This window comes from Fusarium flagelliforme (assembly GCF_020744385.1).
Source record: "Fusarium flagelliforme strain FIESC 12 MPI-CAGE-AA-0113 chromosome Unknown B0J16scaffold_2, whole genome shotgun sequence".
NCBI classification, from domain to species: domain Eukaryota; kingdom Fungi; phylum Ascomycota; class Sordariomycetes; order Hypocreales; family Nectriaceae; genus Fusarium; species Fusarium flagelliforme.
Genome location: NW_025763504.1, coordinates 3,771,502 through 3,794,080, shown reverse-complemented (window position 1 = coordinate 3,794,080; position 22,579 = coordinate 3,771,502). Strand labels below are relative to the sequence as shown.

At 51.2% G+C, this 22,579-nt stretch overlaps 5 protein-coding genes across 5 annotated transcripts; 2 read left to right on the top strand and 3 right to left on the bottom strand.

The window, feature by feature from the left end:
- Positions 1-139: 139 nt before the first annotated feature.
- On the top strand, positions 140-2,334 carry B0J16DRAFT_68418 (uncharacterized protein). The gene is made up of 2 exons (XM_046134290.1): positions 140-1,727; positions 2,123-2,334. Exons 1-2 carry the CDS (start codon positions 547-549, stop codon positions 2,235-2,237), a joined length of 1,296 nt encoding a protein of 431 aa, XP_045986891.1. The 5' UTR covers positions 140-546; the 3' UTR covers positions 2,238-2,334.
- A 2,295-nt stretch (positions 2,335-4,629) lies between these two features.
- On the bottom strand, positions 4,630-7,401 carry B0J16DRAFT_262731 (uncharacterized protein; the record flags this gene model as incomplete). The annotated part of the gene is made up of 3 exons (XM_046123313.1): positions 4,630-6,110; positions 6,162-7,173; positions 7,276-7,401. 3 exons carry the CDS (start codon positions 7,399-7,401, stop codon positions 4,630-4,632), a joined length of 2,619 nt encoding a protein of 872 aa, XP_045986890.1.
- A 3,647-nt stretch (positions 7,402-11,048) lies between these two features.
- B0J16DRAFT_68346 (CASC3/Barentsz eIF4AIII binding-domain-containing protein) lies at positions 11,049-13,726 on the bottom strand. The gene is made up of 2 exons (XM_046134289.1): positions 12,885-13,726; positions 11,049-12,834 (listed from the first exon to the last, which is right to left on the bottom strand). The coding sequence occupies exons 1-2, from the start codon at positions 13,532-13,534 to the stop codon at positions 11,319-11,321; spliced, it is 2,166 nt and encodes a 721-aa protein (XP_045986889.1). The 5' UTR covers positions 13,535-13,726; the 3' UTR covers positions 11,049-11,318.
- A 4,045-nt stretch (positions 13,727-17,771) lies between these two features.
- Positions 17,772-18,956, top strand: B0J16DRAFT_411623 (uncharacterized protein). Its single transcript, XM_046133257.1, has one exon. It carries the CDS (start codon positions 17,972-17,974, stop codon positions 18,518-18,520), a length of 549 nt encoding a protein of 182 aa, XP_045986888.1. The 5' UTR covers positions 17,772-17,971; the 3' UTR covers positions 18,521-18,956.
- On the bottom strand, positions 18,957-21,759 carry B0J16DRAFT_334095 (Transketolase, thiamine diphosphate binding domain-containing protein). The gene is made up of 5 exons (XM_046126925.1): positions 21,550-21,759; positions 21,225-21,271; positions 21,070-21,165; positions 20,929-21,013; positions 18,957-20,875 (listed from the first exon to the last, which is right to left on the bottom strand). The coding sequence occupies exons 1-5, from the start codon at positions 21,601-21,603 to the stop codon at positions 19,100-19,102; spliced, it is 2,058 nt and encodes a 685-aa protein (XP_045986887.1). The 5' UTR covers positions 21,604-21,759; the 3' UTR covers positions 18,957-19,099.
- Between the last annotated feature and the right edge of the window lie 820 nt (positions 21,760-22,579).

Genomic DNA, 22,579 nt, shown 5'->3' with positions numbered 1-22,579 from the left:
GTCCGACTTCTCACCGGCCGGCACAAACTTCAACACCTTTGCTCGTACATCGTGCATAACATCTTCATCCTGCTCCAGGTTCTCGGCCAAGTTAACCTGCTCATGCTTCTCGCCTTCTTCATCGCCTCCGGCGGGTCCTTCGGCCTGGGTGGATGGTTCCGGGGTCCCGGCAGCTGGTGTAGTCGCCAGGCTAGAGCCTCCCCCAAGACTGAACGGTGTGTCTACACCCGTCGCTTTAGTGGGGCGATTTTCCGATGTGGAAAAGGAGACTTACTGGTCCCAGTGGTAGAACCACCAGCAGGCGGTTGAAGGTTGCTGTTGCCAAAGGCCGGAGCAGACTGGTTGGATCCAAATGTCGGTGTCGAGTTTTGTGCTGGTGAGGCTCCGGTGAAGCTGAATCCTGGTGCCCCAGAAGATCCAGATGCGCCTCCGAAAGCGGGAGTATTGTTTGCTCCAAAGGCTGGTGCTGCTGTGTTGTTGCTGCCACCGCCAAATTGGAAAGGTGAGGGACCTCCGGAGGGGGCTGAAGATGCTCCGAAGTTGAACATGCCTCCAGATGATGGGGCAGCACCCGAGTCGCCTCCGTTGTTACCCGAGAAGGGATTGTTGAATGAAGAAGAAGCCGAGTTACCTCCAAACTGGAATCCGAAACTTCCGGATGCAGAGGAGTTGGAATCGAAAGACGTGCCTGCGTTGTTAGCAGCAGGAGTCGTGGAAGCACCGCCAAACAAAGGCGTGGAAGTGCCTGAAGCACCACCGCCAAATGAGGGAGGAGCAGCAGGGGTGGTTGAAGCGCCGAAGCTGAAGATGGGTGCGGACGCGCCGGATGCAGTTCCTCCGTTGACGTTGAACGCTCTCTTAGCCGGTGACGGCTCATCCTGCTTCATGGGGCTACCATCAAGCCCGGCTGTTCCAGATGGCTTAGGAGATTGGGGCGCACCAAACAGAGGCTTTGCAGCACCGTTAAGCTTATCAGCACCATTGGAGGCCGCTCCAAAGCTGAAGATAGGGGCTGCTGCGGGTTTATCTGCTGCAGGAGCATCCTTCTTGGTCGCGGTCGCATCGCCAGAGCTAGGAGCACCGAATAGAGGCGCAGCAGTAGGCTTTGAAGCATTGCCGAACAGGTTGCTGGTAGTGTTTGTGGGCTTTGCACCAAACAAGGAGGTGGTAGTTGTCGACTCGCCGCTTGTCGCTGAGGTACTAGGGGCACCGAACAGTGATGTCTTGGGCGTTTCGGTAGTAGCTGGCTTTTCATCACCAGAGGGCTTGGCTCCAAACAACGTTGATGATTGCATTGCAGGCCCGCTGGACTCGGCAGGTTTGCTTGCAGCACCAAAGATGTTGGTAGTGGTAGCAGTGGTTGCTTTCTCATCCGGCTTAGCTCCAAACAAGTTGGTAACAGGCTTAGCCGACTCAGTAGCAGGCTTAGAGAAAAGGGATCCAAAGCTTGGCTGGGCAGCAGGTGTCTTGGACTCAAACATGGACTTCTTGGGAGCTTCATCATTCTCCTTGTCGGATTCATCGCCTCCAGTCTTGTCGGCTTGGTCCGATGAGGGCGTTGATGCCTTCTCGGCAGGCTTGGCGGCACCGAACAGGTTGGATGTAGTGGTGGGCTTGTTGGCGAACAAAGAGCTTGTTGGCGCCGTAGTAGCCTTTCCAAAGAGAGAACCAGCCTGGCCTGTAGAGGCAGGGGCAGATGGAGCAAACTTGATGGGAGTAGTGCTAGGGTTCCAGGTTTGGTCGACAGGCTTAATGGCAGGCTTCTCAGCTGCTGCCTCGACCTTATCGTCAGCACGAATGGGTTGTCCATCAGTATCCTTTGTAACGCGGTCAAACAGACTTCGACCAGGAGTGCTTTCCCTGGTACCAGGAGCACTAGACCCAGCAGCTAGACCACTCACAGGAGCAGTCTTTTGACCAAACAGACCATTGCCAGCCTGAGAAGCCGTGTCGGCGCCACTAGCTGCTGCACTTGGCTCGTCACCCTGGCTATCATCCTCAGCGTCGGAATCAGCCTCGCTCTCGGCATCAGCATCAACACCACTATTCTTGGCTGAGCTTGCATCAGAAAGGTAACCAAAGATGTTGCCACCAGAAGCACCAGCAGCGCTGGTAGGCTTAGGGTTCTGGAAAATACTGCGAGCAAGAGAGCTACTGGAGCCATTAGTTTTGTTGAAAGCAAAGGGGTTTGGCTTGGCAGCAGCGTTGTCGTCGGCAAGCTTAGTAGCAGGCTTTAGGGGAGAGCCGACAGGGGTCGTAGATGATTTGTTGGCAATCTTCTCAAAAAGCGACTTGGCAGCAGATGCAGTGCCCTTTTGCATCTTGGATGGTTGGCTATCGCCTTCATCGCTGACAGAAGACCGTCGCTTGTTCTTGCCCAGGGTAGATGCAGGAACAGGGACAGGAGTTGGCGCCAGCGCTTGTTGCTCCTGGACATTCTCCTCAGGCTCGGGAGCGCGTCGCTTGTTATTGTTAGAAACGCCGTTCATCTCAGTGTCCTTGGTCATCTCATCATCCGCCTTGCGCTTCTTGAGTGCAGTGACCTTGGTGGGAGTGGGCTCGTCGTTCTCATCCTCGGGCTCAGGAAGACCATGCTCACGACGCCATCTCTTGAGAACATCCTTTGAGGGTTTGACATTTTGAAACTCGTAGAGACCATATCGCAAAAGAATGATGCTCCTGCTCTTCTCAAACTCCTTTGCAAAATTGATGACATTAAGCTTCCAATCCTTGTTGGAGAAGATCTCGTTGGCTGCGTATTTGAGTCGTCGAAGATCGAGGATACAGAAGAATTGCCGTCGCTGCTCATCGTCAAACTCGGGAGGGCAGAGATGTGAGAGGAATTGGTCGGCGTAGATAGAGCCCTTGTTGTTCCAGTCTTGAGGAATCTTCCTCGTAAGAACCTCTCCAGACAACTCAGGATCGGGATCCTCTATACGCATATGAAAAAGGTCTTTGGAAGTAGTCTTGGCTGCCATGCCCCGAGGGGTAGCCTGTGCGGTCGACTCTCGAATGACACGGTTCGGCTCGGGGGTAGCGCCGGGAGCGAACACCTTCTTTGGGGTGTTTTGAGGAATACTCGGAGAAAAAGGAGTGACGGAAGTATTGTCGGATGTGGTAGAGGCCCGGAAGATATTGCGGGCAGTGGAGATTGATCGGTTGAGACTGCTTGCAGGCTGGTCGTCGCGAGGCATCAACGACCTTCGCGACGGCGCACTCTGAGGAACTCCGAGACGGCTGCTTCTTAACGGCGTTGAGACGTAGCCGCGCTTGGCAAAAGGTAGCGCAGGACGAGGACGAGGCGTGCTTTTGCCAGCCTCAGCGAGCTCATTGTCGCCGGGGATAGAAAAGGTAACCATCTTGCGCGATGGTGGATGAAAGGAGGTGGACGGAAAAGTTTGTAGAGGGTGGGTGTGATGATGGGAGGCCAAGGCCAGAAGGTCGCGTTTTTTCACAAAACTCGACGACGTGCGCGAGGACTGGCAGGTGACGTGACCTGGAACAAGAAAAGGGAATATAAACAAAGGACAGATGTGAAAATTGATGAGAAACAATCAAGATGCAGCTAGAAAAGCTGTTCTTGTCGATAAGCGATGCGGCGTTGATGGCAGCGCAGTCGCATAGGTTAATAAGCCCGGGGTCGCCCTGGGAAACCGTCACGAAAATATGAGAAGAGTTGTACGAGAGGGTGACGGATGTTTTGACCGTGCTTTGAGCTGGGGGGGCGACTGCTAATGAACAGCTGCTGACCCTCTTTCAAAAAAATAATTGTGGACCCACCCAACTTCCTTAACTGTTCACAGTAGGGTACTAAGGACAGGAGGTATGGGAGGATGCTACTTGTAGGTAGAGGTGGTAGGTCCCGTCTTGCCAGGCCACAAGGTCCCTCACCATAGATTCTCAGGCACCAAAAAACCGGTTGCAACCACTTCCACTTTGACCAGAACAAGACATCATATGCTGCATGTCAGTGGAGGTCGGCGGCATGCACACCCCGTGACTGGTCTACATCATGGATTTCTTTGCAGGTACAAAGGGACCGTGAATTCAACCCGACCATGATGAAGGACGATGAATGTCTGGTATGCAAATGGATACTTCCTCCGATGCGTGACATCCTAAAAGTAGCTATTGTCGTCGTCTGGTTTACTTATTCCGGTGAAACCGCTTCACTTGTTCTCGAAGCTGATGGCGTATCAGCGTTGGGCCTCAAGCCTCAGACTGCGAACGTTGTAACTGCGTATGCACGCCTTACATGTATTTCACAAACGATCCAGCAACAATACGCACACGCACATTTCACGCTAAGAATAAATGTACTGTACTCAAAAATCAAGTTCCATTGTTTCCTTCCTTGTTGACTAGTCCTGGCTACAAAAGAGCGTGGGCCTCTATGGGCCAATTTCGAATCGAAGATCCGTAAATAACTGGCTATAAAAGCTGAGTTGTTGTGTGGTTTTGTTTTTGTAGATCTTGTCGTCGCTGATGACGGACGAGAAGAAAGAAGAAATAATACATAGTGTAAAGAGGGAAACTCGACACATTGTTGACCAAAACAAAAATATCAGATCCGTTAACCGTTAACCCCGTATCCCTCCCAATAAAATAAAATCAATGTCAATTTCGCGCCTACTTGGTGTCAAGTTTCTTCTTTTGCTCCATGAGATACTCTTCGTCGGAAGCATCTAGGATATCGTACTCCTCATCCGTCATGAAACCACCTTCAGAGCAGTCCCACTCATCATCGATGCTGTCGGACTCCTTAGGCTCAACAAGAGGGACGGGATCAACGGCCTCGTGAATGCTGGCCACAGGTGACTCCTTCTCCAGCTTGGGGAAAATCATCTGGCTCGAGGCTTGGCTTTCATCTTCCTGCTGGGGTTCATCGACCGGTGTAGTCTCCTTCTTAATCTCAGGCTTGGGTTCCTCCTTAACAACACGAACGTTTACGTCGCACCACAGTCGATGGCCGAACTTCTCGCCAGTGGGAGTGGTAAGGCGCCAGTAAGAAATGACCTTACCAGGGCGAGCGGGTGTTCGAAGTAGAACAGTGAAAGGGAATTCTTGGCCAGGTCCAAGAGGAGCATAGCAAACCGTAGACTCAGAAGCCGACACAAGCTCAGAGATGCCAGCGGGATGGTTAGAGTCTACATGTCCCATGTAGTCGCCACTGACAAATCTGACAGAGCAGCCAGCAGGCCAGTTCTCCTTGCCCTCGTTGCGGAGGGTCCATGTCTGTTCGAAAACATGGTTGGGGGGCAGGATAGTGCCATCAGGGGTGGTCTCACGGATGAAAACACCCTTCAGTTCAGCCTTGGGGGCTGGGGTAGGCGCTGGAACAGTGGCTTCCTTCTTGATCTCGGGCTCGGGAGTCTTGACGGTCACCTTGACGGGAGCAGTCTCAGAAGGCTGGACATCAACAATCGTGCGCACAGGGTTGATGGAGTTGCTGCGAACAGTAGGCACGGTCTCAGTAGCCTTGGAAGTTGTTTGGCGATCACCCATTTCTGGCATGCGCTGACCATCGGGAGTCTCGCCAGTGCTAGTGACACTGACGGCACGGATGGGAGTCTTGAACTGAATCAAGGGATGTGTCTTGTTGTGAGTGTTACCAGGGCTGGCCTCGCAATTGGCGCAGAAATCCAAGTCGTTGCAAATAGCACACTTGTATCTAGTGCCACGGATATAGCTTGGATAAGCGTTGCTTCCATTGCATAGGGGCCCATCACAGCAGATGCCAACATGAACAGCGGCAGGAGCGCGCGACCGGACATCGGTGAGAGGCTCGTAGATAGGCGCAAATCGGTGGCCAGGGTGGGTATTCTTAACAGCCTTGATGCAGTCGGCACAGTAGTCCCAATCAGGGCAATCGAGACATTTGTGACGAACACCAAAAATGCTTTGGTCACAACCGTCACAGATAGCGTGGTGCATGCGATTGCGGCCGGGGCTCATCTTGACATGGATACGGTCAGGCATCTTAGTACCCTTTACGGCAGGGGCAAACCCGTGCTTAGGATGATGGCCATGGGAATCCTTGGCGAAGCATGACTGGCAAAGATCAAAGTCCTCACAGACGCTACAGTGAAGGAACTCGGCTTCAGGGTGTTCTGGCGCTGTGTTAGCTCGATTTTGTCGGCAATGAAGATTCAACCACATACCTTGCATACAGCAGTTGCATGTTCGCATAATGCCAAGCGGTGCGAAAGGAGGAGGAATCGGCTCAAAGACGGATTTAGATAGTGGCAATTGCTCAGTCTTGGGATCAATCTTGGGCTCAACCTTGGTCTCAATGATGGTTTCGACCTTGACCTCAGGTTTAGGCTTGGGCTTGGGCGCGATCGTCTCAGTTGTGCTCTGGACCAGTTGTCCATCGACGGTTGAACGCTTAATCAACCAGTGGTCCCGGCCATGACAGGTAATTCCTTGATCAACGCAAGATGGGCAGAGATCAAAGTCTCCATCATCGCAGGTGGAGCAATGATAATGAATATTAGGGATGTTCTTCTCGCAGCTGTTGCAGGCCACGGAGAAGGTGGTGCCACCAGGGCCCATGATGGGGCCTCTGAAAGGAGAAGGCTTGGGTGGACAGAAAGGGAATTGCTGACCGTCAGGATTGAATGTTAGAGGCGCATAGTGTGACATTGGTGTCTGATCCATCAAGCTAGATGTTCGTTCCATCAAGTTAGCGAGTCGGCTCTCGAGCTCCTGGCCTCTGGCTTGTGATGCCCCGCAAAGTCGTGCCGCATCGCTAAGGAGAGCCGCATCATAAGTACGGGACATGGGGTTGATGCGAACAGGAAGCGTAGTCTCGGGCGGTGTGACATCTGGTACTGGAGTCGGCGCAGGAGCGTCGGCGGCGGGTACGGGAGCCGAACTGTCCTCTGCGGCATCAACAATTTCCTTGGGGGGCTCGTCTAGACTGACAGGAGCCTCGGCCGATGCAGAAGATTCGGGCTCATCCTCGACAGTGACAGGCTTGGGTACCGTGGGCTTGGCTTGTTCCTTTGCGGTAACTCGGATCTTAAGCTTAGACTTCGCCTTGGCGGCGCGGTAAAGCTGCTTGTAGATGGGAATGTTCCCGTGCTCGAGAAGAATAAAGGAGGCCGCAGAGTCTGAGTATCGCTCAAACGCGATTTCGACGTCTGGAGATAGATGCAGAAAATTGCGGATCTGATATCATGTTAGTCATTGACCAGCAAGAACACAGCCATCATCTCCCCGTAAGAGAAATGGTAAGTAAGCCCAGCGACAGAAACAGTTTGATCAACGTACGTTAGATTCGAGGGTTCCTGGGATCATATCTCGAAGAGGCATCTTGGTACGGCGGGTGATGCCCTCGAACATCACCTTGACGGTGACGTTATGATCGAGACCTGAGGTGTGTGCTGCGGAAGCCATTTTCGCGACGGCCTGATACGACTGCCTTGAAGAAAACGATTAAAAACAAGCTCTATTCGTGCCTCGATCCGCGATGGGCGAGGATGATAAAGGGAAGAATGACGATTGGGGATGGTGGAGTCTGGGTCTTACAAGCAGTCTACAGTCTGAGTCTGGGGCGGTGACGACCTGAGTGCTGTTATCGGCGGTCGAGATAAGCAATCAGCGGTGACAGCGCGACCGTCGCCCGTCGTTAATTCTCCTGTGATAACACGCTCTGCGAATGGAAGGAATTAATGCAGGGAAACGAGATCAAATACTGGGTTGGCAAAGAAAGAAGGCTTTTTGATGGCAGAAGAGGAGAAAGTTGATGGAGGAGAAGAAAAGAAGATGGATGAGGCGGGAGTAGGTAGAAGTAGTAATGCAATAGAAGCTTCCGCTGTACACGGGCTTGAGCTGCCTGTAACCGGGCTGTAGCCTGGGCTGGAACGCGCTGCGCTGCGATTTACCTGAGTACCTCAGGTTACTGTGCTGTGAATCCCGCCGACTCCGTGTCACGTCAGGGAGCAGAGGTACTTGAAAGCTACAAGACCAGGGCCAGACTCGACTGTGAACGTTACGCGAAAGTTGAAGTAGCGTGGCTGTATCCGCTGTAGCTGCAAAGGACAGCTCCAACTGTAACTTGTAGCAATCGGATGTACTTGTTGAAGTGAAATCTCCCTGCACCAGGTGACGGCCGGGGGATGGTCCGGGCTGGGGCTTGGCATGGGCTGCCTTCGGTACTGAGGGGGTCGGTCGATCGGGGCACTTTTTCAGTCTTAGTGCGGGACTAGAGTCACCTATCAAGGATGATGTGAGCTCTTGTACTGACAGACGCGCTTCGTCAATGGACGGATGGCGATAAACGCAACCATGGGGCAAAAGGTAAAAGATGCAGGCAATACTGATGATGACGAAGTCTAGCTGGGTCGTACCGTGGTACCGTATGTACCTGGAGCATTAAGTTTTCTGGTCAAGTCCAGCTTGTTCCATTAATTCATTAGGTGATTGATTGAACACAGAGCACTACAGAAGTTGGATTAATCTACTGCCTGTCTTGTCTCTGACTGTATTACCACGAGTCTTCGGATATGGGCAACTGGGTGACTTGACAAACGATTGGTTGATACATAAAAAAGGGTACCTAGGTGTAAGGACTTCTGCTTACAGTGTCCTGTGACTTGTGATCATTTCCATAACATGGGGTGGAGCGGGCTGGTTTGATCCAGTATAGAGTCTCTATTGGGCGGAAGCAAACCGAGCACGACTAATGTATCGACCAAGTCTACTGTATCTAACTTTGACACGCTTCATAGGGTTTCGGCGAGAAGTCAACGAATGGTACAGCAACACGAAGCCTCTTTAATCGGCCCAGAAACACCAGAATATATAGGTAGTCTGCTGCCGACAAATTTATATCAAAACAGTCTGGGGCTCACTCACCATCGTGTCTAGGTAGCTACAACAAACATTCTATCAGGTCAGGTCGGGTCAGGTCTAGTCCCCATACCATCCACTTGGCTCTTGAAACTCCCCCGGATTGAAAAGAGTGGAGAGTGGATCTTACCTTTCCATTCTTTGCCTGTGGAGTGTCGTGGCTTGAAAGTGAAGTGAAGAGGGGCCGAATTCTGCGACTTGACCTACGATAGGACAAGAGCCTCGTCAACGCCATGTCGAAACTCCAGACGCTATCTGCGGCCAGGTACCACATGACGGTAAACACCCATACGCAACGCGACGCCGCTTTCACCTCACCGATGCCGCCCTCCATTTGAACTATTGGATGTTCCAAAAGGTCACAGACTCAGGGTCGTGGTCACGGCCAAGGCCACGATGGCCCTGGAGACCTAGAGGAGTCCTAGACTTTGGAGCCATCCTCCCCGCTTTCATCAAGTTGTGCCCGCGTACAGTTTAGATTCAAGTCATGCCATTGGATGTCTAGATATCGGTCGGTCTTCTCTCGGCCTATGCAGATACGTACTGTCCTGTCTTGGTTCAGTATCACAATGCGAGGGCCATAAGAGAACCACCAACCCGGGTCAGTCAAAACACCCAAACCTTCGAGAGAGATCACGGCCAAACAAGCTCGGTCAGCCTGTCTTGTTTGTCGGGTTCTGGACCAAACATGTTATCGGTGCAGTGGCACATTTATCGCCTCCATTGCTGTCTGTCCTAGGCAGAGGGGGTGCATCTGCATCTGGTCTCAGAAAGAGTTCCCGGACGCGTGCTCCCTGTCGCCTAACGTATTTGTCGCCCTCGCCAATGCCTGGAGAAGGAGTTAACTTCTTCATATTTGATTCTTCTGTATTCGAAACAGCCAGCATAACCTGGCAGCCTGGTTATATACTGACAAAGCGAGCATACGGGGATTAGGAAACATCCCTGCTACTACGTGTATACTTGTACTTGCATTTGATCCACCCAAGGTTTGAGCATGAGCTTTGTCTAGGACTTTGAGCATCAAAGGTTTTGGTCGAGGCTTTGACCTGTCCTTGGGATCGATCAGTGGTTTTCAACAGTCTTCACAGGGTTCCTTGAATGATCCATCGGATTTCCTCTTATCTCCCCCGCCTCTCCAAACCATGGCCATCTTACGCAGATCTCGGAGACCAAGCTAAGTGAGAGCTCCATGCAGCTTACCCAGCTATGCGGTAGCAGATTATATCCTGCTTCCTGAGTACAGTACAGTACACCATTCTGTCCGTTGATCCCTGAACCGCACGTGAGACTCGTATAAATGATCTCTTCTGCGATGTACATACTTAGCACCGGGGAACCTCCCCGTTCGAAGAAGCTTGCCAAGCTACAACAGTTACCAAGATGCAACGACAGAGAAGCTGCACTAGCTATGCATCTATTGCTAACTCGTGACTTCATTTCTCCATCTTTGTCCCCGCGTTTTATCTAGTTATTTCCACTCCATCTCCGCACGCCATGCCCCAAACGCTAATTCACTTCGTCAAAATCCTTGCACATGGGGCATATATGATGAAGCAGCATGTGTTGCTATTGGGAAGCTTAAAGAGCTGGCACTGGTTCTCGGGCTGGTCCGATCTACGAATTGGTCTCAGTCAACACCAGCTCTTCAGCTGGAAAAGCAAAGGTAACAGTCTGAGGCAGTTCGAGTTCTCGCTGACTTAGGAAGTGACTAGAAAATTGGGGAAAACAAGAAGCGGACGGGCAGTAGCGAAGCCAACATCTTGACGATCGATTGTGACACTCACATTGAATACCCAGACATTCACAAGAACAGCATAGCATGACTTTCGCTGTTGTTAAACAATTGTATGGATTCATCAGGACTACCCGTACGCAGAAACAGGTATAATATATGCCCCAGACACCAAGCGCCATTGCCATGAAAGAACAACACCCTCGACTATCCAGAACACAATACGGAATTTTGGAGGATAAAATAGATGGATTGCTAAGGCAGAAATAAGAACCCGTAGCAATTCAACGCCCTCTCAACTTCCACTTCTCGTCAACCCCATTCCCAATAATCCTGACCAAGGAAAACTCCGTCTCCCTCCGATGATAAAAGATACCAACCAGTCAGGATACTCCTGTCCACTCAACTCCCCTCTGCTAATCCATCCCAGGTAATGACGTCGAGTTCGTAGTTATATAAGATAAGAATGCATCCACCTAACCATCCAAGTGCAAATTAAACCATTCCTAAAAGGCATAAGTAGCCCAACCAAAGAATGGATTCACATCAAAGGGTAATTTTCGTCCTCCCTTTCTCTCTTGTTTGCCCGTAGGGGGCTTTTGTGTTAAAGTAGCAGGTGCTTTTGTGTGTTTTTTTAGGTATAAAGTCGTAATTGTAGCTATTAAATCGGATAGGAGTAGAAGGCATTGGGGTAAGTGAAAGTGGTATAATCAGACATGTCCCAATTCTACTGAGGATAGTAGACCATGCCGGATGCTTGTTGGGGGTAGTAAAAACCATCTGGGCTGGGTGTGACCATGCCGCCCATGCCCATCACACTAGGCTGGTAGCTCTGGGGCGCAGAGTATGCAGAATAGTTGTTAACAGGGGGCAACTGGGAGGCGTCGTAGTAGTAGACCATTCCGTTCACCTCTTGTGCTACCAAATTGGAACCTGGTGGGGGTGGTCCATTGCTGGGCATAACAGGCTGCTCTGGCTGATTCTGGGGAGTGAAACTGCCAGGAGGGCCTGGCTGGCCGGGCACGAAAGCAGGTCCTGCACTTGCTGGTCCCATACCAGGATTGTTGTAGTTGGGCGGATAATAATATCCTTGCTGAGGCTGCGCCTGATAAGGCTGTTGATTATAAAAGGACTGCTGGCCATATGTATTGGGCTGAAACGGTGCAGCATGAATGGCTCTTTCCGGAATTTGAGAGAGTGGTGTCCCAGTAGAGTGCTGAGACGGGTATGATGGCTGACGGGCATGCGACTCTTGGGATAGGCCATTGGCCATCTGGATAGGCACTTGCTGATGGAAAGCTTGCTGATAAGCTTGAGGACCTTGTGTCAAGGTTGGAGACTCAATATCGGCAACAGATATGTTCTTCTGAGGACGGGGTTGATGCATGGGCAGCGCCGATGTGGGCCGGTTCTCCTGGAAAGCAGGTTTCTGTGGGAGGGGGAACGTCTGAGGGGGAGGCAGATCGTTAATCGATGCATCCGGAACTGGGGGTCTCTCGACCGCATAAGCAGGATCGACTGGACCATAACCGGGACCTGGAGGAGCCATAGGAGGAGCCATTACGTTCAAAGGCATATCCGGTCGAGGAGCAGGAGGCAGTCGAACAACAGGCCGGGAATTCTCGACCGGGATCGGTGGTCGTGAGATGACAGAGCCTGTAGGAGAGAACATATAATCACGATCCACGATAGAAGACCGTCTGCTCATAGCCACACTAGGCGAATAAACGCTCCCGTAATAACTGCCACCGAATACACTTGTTCGTCTCGAGAAACCGCCCATAGAGCCAAAACCAGGGCGAGGCTTTCCTCGCATACGTTGCTGGTTAGGTCGCATTGCCCTGGGGATGAAGATGAAGGACCTATCAGCAGCGGGGTAGATATATCGAGGATTGTTATCAGGGAGCGAGATACGGACTGGCTTGTCCCTACGCAGAGGTGGTCGATGGTCGGGCAGCTTGGTGTATTGCTTTACAGCAAGGCGTGGAATAATGACTGGGGCCTTCATATCGGGAAGAGATACTCGGACCTGGGCGTTACCAATGTGTTTCTCGGTGGATAGAGTCCGGTTGATGGGCGTCGGGTTCGGATCACAAGTTGGAATGAAACCATTTCCGTTGGCAGGACCCTCCTCCTCTGCCAGATGACGGGGTCGTACTGGCAGCGGTGGTTCTACAACCGTCTCATGCATGTCATGTGTCCATGGAGAATTGGTCGTAGGATCTCCCGGTTGGTGCAATTGACTGGGAAGATTAGCATATAGAAGCAGAAGAGCTGACGAACAACGACTTACTTGATAGGAGCAAACGGGCCCCCGATGCCACCACGGCCGCCTCTACCTCTACCTCTTCCAAAGGGACGAAAGCCATTTGCTGCAGGGCCAGCGTGTCTGTGGTCATGCATGAAAAAGGCGCCTCGGTTGGGGACGAAGGCTGGATCCTCATCCCTCTTTTTCTTGTAGTCCTCATGCTCTTGTCGACGTCGATTCCCAGGAGCGGCGGGTGCTCTAGCGGAGGCAGAGCTGACAACTATAGGAGCAGCGGGGGATTTGCTAGGCGATGGAGCGACGACTTCATCAAAGTGCATCTCCTGGACGGGAGGTGCCTCGTCTGCAATGGACAACCCATGTAGCATTATATCCGTGTCCGTCACAGGCTTGCCATTCTGGCCGGAGCCGGAGCCGGGCACCGACTTGTGGCCATGGCCAGCATGCTTAGTAGCGCCATTGACCTTCCTTCTCGCATTCGGGGACGTGGGGGAGGCTTCATCAATGTTGCTTGTATCGCTATCGTCAGCGGGATCGTTGTCGTCGGTTAAAGATCCGTCGGTGATTGAGTCGTCATCGAGGTCGAGACCCTCCGGGCCACCCTCGTCTTCACCCTCGTCCTCAACACGGCGACGTTGGCCGATAAGCTTTCTACGGCGAGGGGCAGCAGAAGCCATGATTGCGCAGCAGTTAAAAAGACGTAGGGTCCGACAGAGGGGGCTTCGGAGACTCGATAGCTGAGATGCGACGGGGTTTGCGGGTCATACGGCGGCGGAGGCCGGAGAAGGAAAGCGATGGAATCGATGGGATGACGAAACGATGGGTAGTTGGAGTGCCGATGGGAACCAGGACCGGCTGGCGGTAAAAGACGGAAACGAGCCAAAAGACAAATAATCAATGGAAGTATATCGTGAAATCAAAAGTGTAACCAACAAACAGCCGCTAGACGAGAAAATCGGTCGAAACAAGAGGGGGAAAGGGGAAGGGAGAAGGCTCGTTGTCAGCTCTCAGCCGCGAATAGGTGCAGTTGTAAAAAAACTGCAACACTGGCCCAGTTGGAGATCAAGGCGAGGAAGGCGAGGGACTTGAAGCCTGGCGAGGAGGAGGAGGCGGCTTGTGGAGATGGAGGAGGGAGAAAGAGGAAGAGGAGAGGAAAAGAGAAGTGGGAAGAGGAAGTGTAAATTTAGAAGATGGGATGGGTAGGTATGGATAACCTAAATGGTGGTTCCGTGGTGATGGTTTCGGGTCCTGTTCAAGAGAAGATTTGCTAGGTAAGCTCTCCGGGCTCGACTCTACGTTACTTTCTAGTCTAGGTACTAAGGTTAGTACTTGCTACTGCTGCTGTAAATCGGATCGCCAGAAAGCTGCTGGGTCCCCGGCCGATGAGGCCCAGCCCCATGTGCGTTGGATGGGATGGATATGGATGTTACTGAGCTTGGGCGGGCATACAAAAGCCGAAGTACCACATGCGCAGATATGTGGTGCGCGGTGACTTGTCAAACAGAGCCTGTTTCCAGAAACCCCACCAACAGCTAGCAGCCCAGGCCAGAAACATTGAGGTGAGGTGACGGGAGCTGCCTATGGCTGCCCAGACTGATGCTTCTCCACTGTCGGCTCCATGCTAACAATAAATTGTCCATCCAACGCCGATGAGCTTGATTCACATCACCCCAGCACCAGCTCAACTAGTTGCACCCGAAATCTCAAGGCAAACCGACTGAATGCAGCTTCTGCCCATTCCGACCTCAATGTCGACACTTGGGTTGCGCTGCGCAACACACCAAAAAGATCACCACCACTACAGTACCAACACACTGCTTCAGCTCTGTTGCCTTGTCTTGCTTGTCCCGCTTTATTAACGACTGGTCGAGAGAGGTTCAAAGCATTGCGCGACTCACGACACGAACCTACTGATGCACCACACAGAACCATAAACAAGCATGGATAACTAACGTATGATGACTGTGAATTTGCATACTCGTACCGTGACCGATTAGCCTCTCATAATTACAGTTCAATGCATCACGATTCTGTCTTATCTGACCTTGACTGGCCACATTGCCTCATGGGTCCCATACATCCACCATATAGTACCTAGGCAGGCGGATTGCAAAAAAAACAGACACTTAGAGGAGGCCAGACGAAGGAATTAGCGCACTCTTAGACCAGATTCCCAAAGAAGTTGGTCTGTCTTTTCTATCAACCATTTAATCAGTGTTGGTTTTTATGCAACTCACCTGCTAGGTTAGTAGGTGCTATCTACGATGCCCCACGCAAGCTCCTAAGATACCTACTGTGGACAGTACAGCTCCTCACCTTTCCAGTCATCATCCATATCGACATTGGCATATCGATAAAACTATCACACAGCCTTATATCGTGATAACTGAACAAGACGTTGGTCAAAATGTACAGCACGCTTCGAAATGAAACCTTTATGTTCTATCCAGTTCCAGATTCAGCCAGGTTGAAAATAGTTCTACACTAGCAACCTTCTACACATCTCTATTCCCGTGCTACACTGAGCATCGTCGTTAGTTAAAATCGAGTTCATATATTTTTCAGCTTTGAAACGATGCAATATGCTCCCGGATAAGCCCAGCTGCTGGATTTCTGGATTGTGACCTACTTGGATGCATCTTCGGCCTATAGGGTATGCAATGTCTTGAAATTGGTAAATATAGCATGCATACGTGCTGTGCTATTCACCGAACGGTGATAGCTACTGATTTTGCGGTGTAAGGTTCGAGAAGCATGCAAACCAAAATATACTTCGAGCCCATGCTCCCTACCTAGGGTAGATAAATTCACGGAGGGTACTTTCTAAGCAAAACGGTATCGAATAATAGATACAGTCCTTTGTGTAAGTAGATCTCGAGGCCTCGTAAAATGTTACTATGTATGTGTGTATTTGTATACAAATTAAGGTTTAATTGCTGCCAATTGTATATTGCCGTCTGTATTATTATTCAAACTTATGCATTACTGGCTGCAACTAAGCTTCCATCGCGCGGAATTCTTATTCCCAAGTTCTCCTATCAAAGAGACGAATAACAATGAACACCGTCTTTTAGGTTCTCATATAATACAGTGGCTTTGAAGTGTTACGTATTGATATAACTCGTCAATCGCTAGATGGTTCTGGCAAGCTGCTGAACAAAGTCAACATGCAAGCCTCCAATCTCTCTCCCTAAACATAAGAGAAATGATTGACTTAATGAGGTTCATTAGATGTGCCGATATTCTACTAGCGGATAGAATTCCGGATCGTGAAGTAGTGCTTCTGAATACGAGAGTTGTCATTGGATGTGTATGTATAGGCAATGCTTCAGCTCGGTTGGCAATAGCCTTGAGAGTCAGGACAGAACTGAGCGAGTCAACGACGAAGCATCACGACACCTTTGCTGTCCATGAACTGTTATATCTAAGACCCAATTTGTGGTGTATAATTTGTATTCATCTATGGAGCTGTAGTATATAATCACCATCATGTTGGCTCGATTCTTGGTTCTCGGATCTGTGAGCTTGACAATGATAGTTTCATGAACTTAGACTGACTTCACAGCAGAAAGACAATTCTTGAGATCCACCGAACTGTGAATCATCGATTGTACTCAACAAGCTCATAATTCAATCAACTTTGATCTAGCACTCTGGAGTATATCTCCTTGAGAGTGTGGCAAGCGCCCCATCTCGAAACAGGCCACTCAATGGGTATAAACCGCCTTAATCCCTTGATGCATGACTGCATCCGTATCATTATAGGTACCTACCCTTCAATCATAACATCCATTTGGATCATCCCCTGTTCCTGTTATTGGGTTGACCGCCTCGGCATAAGTCATCCACAGTCTAGGTTTAACACCCACCGTCAACTTCACAACGAATTTTGTCTTTACAATTAGACATCGTGTCCTTATCAATAATGTTGTTACAAAAAATAATATTTTAATCACATAATTGAGGCATATGTTATCTTCTTGACCCCCTCTTTCAAAACTTATCACATCCACACTAACATAATTGGGAGCTGTAGCCAAGCAAACCGTTGTCAAAAACCCTGGTAATCATTCCTGTACCCCACGATTTGTCCAGCCTCCTACTTAACCAATCACGACTTTTCTGACGCCATCCCCCCTCTACGGTACGTGAGTTTCAATCTGGAGAGAAGCTCGAAGCTCAAAATGGATTGCAACTCTCTCTTCTTGGTAAATCAGCACATCAAGTGAAGCACCGCAATCGCAATTGAGATTCCGCATTCTGGCTCTCCCCACAAACTCTGACGTAGCTCTCGAGTTAGCTATGAGCTACCTATCTAGATCTGGTCTAGGTGCTGAAGAAGCTGATGGAAAACGGCGGCTCAGTCGCTTAGGTTGAGCTTCATTTGGCCTCGGCCGGCTGTCTAATGAATTCACCATCGCTGTCAGTGGGGAAAACAAAGGCGGGGGAACGGTAAGTTCCTATGCACGTTGAGCTCTTCTTAAGTTGCTGATTGCCATTCAATGGGTCTTTTATTAAGAGCAAGACCAGGTTCGCCGATAACGCTCCAGAAATGGATGTAGAGAGTCATAGGACTGAAAGCCTCAAAATTTGGTTTCTAGATTCTAGTATTAGGTAATGTTGGATATCGAGAGATTGGCCAGATATGATATCTTTTCATATCAATGAATATCTCAACAGCTTCCCCTCTTTGCAACAAATAACCCTGGGTTTATCGTATGTGGAACCCAGTCTGCAACACAACAGCACAGCATAGCACAGAATAGAACAGACAAGGGAGTGACAGAGCCGAGAGCTCACAGAATCACAGCGGGGATCAGCCTATGGACCTAGCCAAGCCCCAAGCGAGGGCGCCAAAAAAAGCTCCCCTGTCTGCCGCCATTCGGACAGTCCCTCCAACACCAGTCTCCAGATCATCCATCCATCCATCCATATCCGTCCATGACCTAGTTGTCAAGCCCCCTCCTCCACTCAACTTCACCATAATATTTCGTCTTTTTCCAACTGCGCCAAAATTCTATCTTGTCCAACGAGAACTCTTTAGCTCTGACATACATCATTCTCAAATCCTATAGACAGCCATAGCCATACCTCGGGCTTTCGCCATCTTCATCATGGCCAGCCTTCCATCGCAACACCCCACCCTCTCCCTCCACCTCTCCGACGGCACTCTCACCCCGCTCATCACATCAGCCTCGTCGCAATCGCACCTCGAATCCCTCACAGCTCTGACCTCCAGCGCACTATCTTCACAGACAGCCGCTCAAAGACTTGGTCTCGGCCGGCCCCAGCGCCTGATGGTCGAGTACCCAGACCGCGGACCCGTTGTACTGCACTCATATCTTGATCCTCGCGACGCTGTCGATACAACCACCAACAACGCTGCGGTGGCCGCCTCGAGCCGACCCGGCTCGGCGCCTGGTTCAAGTCACGGCGCTGACCCAAGAGCACCTCGGTCAGTCCCAGCGCCGACGTCGCACCACGACCCGCGCTCCGAAGATGCGGCTCCGCCGCTTGTGGGCGTAGTCGTGGCAGGTTCCGCAGACGAAGCAAGAGAGGCCCGCCGCGCATCGGCAAGACTGGAGCGCGTGGGAAGAGAGATTCAAAAGGAGTGGGCTGCCGAGAATAGCCAAGAGCGCGCAAACGAAGATGCGCAAGAGTGATCAGGCTGGGGAGATGCCTATGATCTGAGCAATGCTTGTCGTTTTCATGACATGACGAACTACGTTTACGAAGCGATGCAATACCAAGCGATACCACGAAGGAGAGATGCGAAAACGACATGAAGTATATGAGGAAAATAAGATAAACCTTTTCGTGGATCGTCATCTGGCTTTGACCATTATGCACGACCTATGCGACAAGTTTAAGTTGAAATGCGAGATGGTGCTCAAAACCGCGAGCATCTGGGTTTACGAGGAATTCACATGTCCTAATCCAAGACAGGTCGGAGGCGCATACGCACCCGCATGTTGATTGCGGGCATGATTTCAAGTCGATCAACTACCACAAACGAGTATATAGACGATAGAACCATGTGGCAGGCAGTCATCACAGCACGGTACAGCATAGCAGTTCTTTGTTCTAAAAGATTTAATTTCATCTCGTAGTACGTCTAAGTTGCTCGAAATCCACAAAACCTTGCTCCATAGCCCATCGTCATAATCATTCTGTCCGGTCTCATTTTGTACCGGGGTTTTACGCTTATATTTCGTTTCTTTTTACTCGTTATTATGGTAGATCTAGATGATCTGCTGGAAAGCACGGTTGATGGGGGATCGGACGTTGGGGACGTCCTTCCAGAAGTCAATGGTGGCGACGGCACGCTTGGCGATACCCTCGGGGGTGAACTCGAACTTCTTGTAGACGTCCTTGTAGGCACCAGAAGCACCGAATCGGTTGATACCGAACTGCTCGTGGGTGTAACGCTCCCAGCCCATGGTGCTCATGACCTCAATGGACAGAGAGGGGACACCGTCGGGGAGAACAGAGAGGCGGTACTCCTTGTCCTGGAGGTCGAAAGCCTCGAAGCAGGGCATGGAGACGATGCGGGCCTTGATGTTCTTCTGCTCCTGGAGGTACTTGGCGGCGTCGACGGCGATGGAAACCTCGGAACCGGTAGCAACCAGGGTGATGTCGGCACCCTCAACCTCGTGCAAGACGTAACCACCCTTGGCGGCCTTCTCAATGGTAGAGCCCTCGAGCTGGGGAAGGTTCTGACGAGACAGAGCAATGATGCTAGGAGTGTGCTTGGCAGTCAAGCAGACGTAGTAAGCACCACTGGTCTCGTTACCGTCGGCAGGGCGCCAGACCATGGTGTTGGGGAGAGCTCGGAAGTGAGCAAGGGTCTCGATAGGCTGGTGGGTAGGACCATCCTCACCAAGGCCGATGGAGTCGTGGGTAGCGACCCAGATGGTGCGGACACGGGAGAGGGCAGACAGACGGACGGATCCGGCAGCGTAAGACACGAAGTTCAAGAAGGTACCGGAGTAGGGGAGGATGGTACCGTAGGCAGCCAGACCGTTGAGGATGGCACCCATACCGTGCTCACGGACACCGTATCGGACGTATCGGCCAGAGTAGTCACCAAGACCAGTGGACTTGGGCTGGAAGTCGACAGCCTCCTTCCATCGGGTCAGGTTGGAGCCAGTCAAATCGGCGGAACCACCGAAGAGCTCAGGAATGACGCTCTCGACCTTGCTGAGGACGGTCTCAGACAACTTTCGCGAGGCAATGGCGGGGTCGGCAGGACTGTAGACGGGGAGGCTCTTCTCCCAGCCCTCGGGAAGCTCGCCGCTCAGTCGGCGGACGAGGTCAGCGTGCTCCTTGGGGTACTGCTCCTTGTACTTGGCGAAGAGCTGGTTCCACTCCTGCTCACGGGCGGCACCCTCGGAGGATCGCTTACCGTAGTAGTCGTAGACCTCCTGGGGAACAGCGAAGCTCTCATCGGGGTTGAAACCCCACTTCTCCTTCAGCTGCTTGATGTCGTCAGCCTTGAGGGGAGAACCGTGGACACCGTGGGTGCCCTGGTTGTTGGAGCCGTAACCAATGGTGGTCTTGAGCTGGATAAGAGAAGGCTTGTCAGTGACGGACTTGGCCTCCTTGATGGCAGCCTCGATGGCAGCAAGGTCGTGGTCACCATCCTCGACCTTGATGACGTGCCAGCCGTAAGCCTCGTATCGCTTGGGGACGTTCTCGGTGAAGGCGACAGCGGTGTCACCGTCAATGGTAATCTGGTTGTCGTCCCAGATGGCAATGAGGTTGCCGAGCTGGAGGTGACCAGCCAGAGAGCAAGCCTCGCTGGAGACACCCTCCATCAAGCAGCCATCGCCGAGGAAGGAGTAGGTGTAGTTGTTAACAAGCTCGAAACCGTCCTTGTTGAAGACGGCGCCAGTGTGAGCCTGGGCAATAGCCAGACCAACAGCATTGGAGATACCCTGACCAAGAGGACCAGTAGTGACTTCGATTCCGGGGGTGTCATGAGCCTCGGGGTGACCGGGAGTGCGGCTGTCAACTGACTGTGGGATTTGTTAGCACAGACAGGAGGGAACACGAAATTTGGGTAACATACTCGGAAAGCCTTGAGGTCATCGATGCTGAGGTCGTAACCGAAGAGGTGGAGGAGAGCATACTGGAGCATGCAGCCGTGTCCGTTGCTGAAGCGCAAAATGGTCAGTCAATGGAGAGAGTCACGGCCTATTAGTAAACTTACGAGAGGACGAAACGGTCACGGTTCAACCAGTCGGGGTTCTTAGGGTTGAAGTTCATGAACTTGTTGAACAGAACGTGAGCAACTGGGGCCATTCCCCTGTAGAAATGAAGTCAGTATGTATTCTCATCGTCCAGTCGCAGGATGGGTGAACTCACATGGGAGCACCAGGGTGTCCCGAGTTGCTGTGAGCGGTCGCATCGGCCTGTTGAGCTCGTTAGTTCTCATGATTCTTTCATGCGATTCACACTTAAGATCCTGCGGAGCTGTCGGGTTCAAAGCGAGCATGTCGATTAAATCCTACAAGCTGCCAAAAGACCACGCCACGGAAGTCTCTGTGATTAATACCCTCACCACATTGTTGCTCGTCTCTCATCTCTCATTTCTCATGGGAAGAGTTGGCGGGGCAAGCGTGGCGGGGTAAAAACCAATCCAGTGAGCTCGAGGGGGGAAGTAGAACAAAGTAAAGAGAGGGGAGCTTACCGCGAGGACACGGATGGTGTTGATAGCCTTCTGATCGATCTCGCCGTAACCCATTTTGATTGATTTATGAGTATTTGGATATATGAAGAAGAAGAAAGGAAGAAAGAGGAGAAGGAGGAGGAGGAAGGAAAAGAAGAATGAAAAGGGAGAGGAAGGTAGGTATGGATGGTAGAATGACGGAAAGATAAAACGGAGCACGTCTGACGTCTACCTACCACGCTTTACAGCTCAAGGGTGGAGGGGTACAGGTACGGTAGTGTCATGAAATGTTAGCGGTCTCCAGTTTTCCCAGTCTCGTAGAAAATTCGGCCGGGCGATATCCCGTTGCTATTCAACTTGACACGATGGTGTTTTCTAGCTATGCGGTAAGTGATCAATTGCTGTAATTCTAGCAAATATTGTTCCTAATTAATTGTCGAGGGTGAATGAAGATGTTGATGTTGATGCCCACCGCAGTCAATTAGTCCCATGATATCTCCAAACTTTTGAGGTGCACCAAGTACCTGAACTATTGAACCGGATCTAATGCTAATTCGAGTACCTACTGTAGCGACTTAGCAACCAGCCACCCCCAAAAGGGTAGGCCGACAGCTTCACTTTGTCGAGTCCTCGTCCTCGTCCTCAGCCAAACTCAGATTCAAGCTCACCAAACACAGAGAATCCAATCCAAAGCCCGCCGCCGTCGCCGCCGAGCGAGGTCAATGTGGCCGGCGACACGCCGAGTGGAGACTCCCGGTGGGGGATAGGATGCCTGTACTGTAGGTACTAAGATGGGGGGTATCATCAGTGACGCCAACCTAACAACCCAGTGGAGGGTAACAGTGCCCCTCCTTTTGCCTTAATTACTTTTTGGTTTCCTTTCTCTCATGACAGCTGTTATTATCAAAGCATGATTAAATTGGATGGGATGGGATGAAAGTATTTCTCTGTACCAGTCACAGGCTACGGTTTCAATGCGTGCTCAAGACAGACCTTTTGGCATGGTCATGGTTGACTTCAGGGTCTTGCCTCACCTTACAAAGACACGCCT